The 1,185-nt window shown below is 36.6% G+C and overlaps 1 protein-coding gene across 1 annotated transcript in view; it reads right to left on the minus strand.

The window, feature by feature from the left end:
* Positions 1-697: 697 nt before the first annotated feature.
* The window catches only part of LOC107098208 (transmembrane protein 120A-like), a 15,694-nt gene continuing 15,206 nt past the window's right edge, over positions 698-1,185 (minus strand). The window contains exon 10 of the mRNA XM_015395732.1: positions 698-940. Within this exon, the coding sequence (XP_015251218.1) occupies positions 728-940 (213 nt within the window). The 3' untranslated portion in view covers positions 698-727. The remainder of the gene's footprint in view (positions 941-1,185) is intronic.

Here is a 1,185-nt window from a genome sequence, read left to right on the forward strand (position 1 = left end):
ATGTGCAGCAAATGGACTGATCCAATATGGTGGACACTGAAGGGGGGGCTGAGACACACTTAATATTTTAGCAAAAGGATAATGTGCAAAAATAAGGAATAGTTGTATTAACTAAACATGTAAACAGTTTTATGGGGCCCCCAGGAACTTGGGGCCCTAGGCAACTGCCTAGTATTGCCTAATAGTAAATCTGTCCCTGGATATATTGAATACATATACAAGGGATTTATGAAAAAAAAATGTATACCATGAAAAAAAAAACCTCCAATATCACATTGCTAATAATTTATCTAATTTTAATTTAGTTGTACTGATGTGGGATGTGATGCCTGTTGGTAAATTAGATTTCGTACTAAAACCAACTTTCATAGGAGTGTTTTATTCAGCAGAGCTCTTTCATATAAAGCAAATACACACAGCAGCGCCTGAGAAAATAATCAAGTTTTAAATAAATAGGATTTAATTCAGACAGCATTTATCAGCGACATAGTTCTCCAAACTCTCAGAATCTTTGAAATTAATTGAAAATTCTTCAGAAAGACAAGAAAACTGCAAAGTAGGGATAGATTTTTTTTTTTTTTACTTAATATCATAATAAAATTGATTTAATTCAGTTTAGAAAAACTTTATGTACAGCAGCCTGAAATCACATTCAAGTAGCAGAGCGACTAAATGGTCCATAATGGATTCCGTCCAGTCTTGGTGATCTGCTCTGGTTACAGGAGGCTCACATAGACTTGGACTTGTCTTCATTGTTCATATATTTCTGATAAACCACCCTCAGCGTGGTGAACAGGTTTCCCATGAACAGCACCATGTAGGAGCAGCCGCACATCAAGACCTGGATGGCAAAACAAAGAAAAACACATGCAGGAAATGATGAATGAGACTGACTGACCATGAGAGCATTAGACCAGGGTTTAATGAAAAGTTTGAACATCTTGTTATATAAAAAAAGAAACTTTATGTAACGGTTCTTGGTGTTGTGATTCAGACCTCTTCAAAGCAGCGGGTACACCTAAACTAAAAAGGGAAAGTAAAAAATGCTTGTTGGAATTAATCTCATTAATGGAGCGGGCATTTGTTCTGAGCCTATAGTTTAAAGAAGCAGGCGTTTTCGGGTATTTCTCTAACTGCTCTATCCGACCACAGAGCTTGGTTTGAGGTCTGAACTTTTAGTCGGTC

Source organism: Cyprinodon variegatus, unplaced genomic scaffold (genome assembly GCF_000732505.1).
Source record: "Cyprinodon variegatus isolate N-32 unplaced genomic scaffold, C_variegatus-1.0 Scaffold756, whole genome shotgun sequence".
NCBI classification, from domain to species: domain Eukaryota; kingdom Metazoa; phylum Chordata; class Actinopteri; order Cyprinodontiformes; family Cyprinodontidae; genus Cyprinodon; species Cyprinodon variegatus.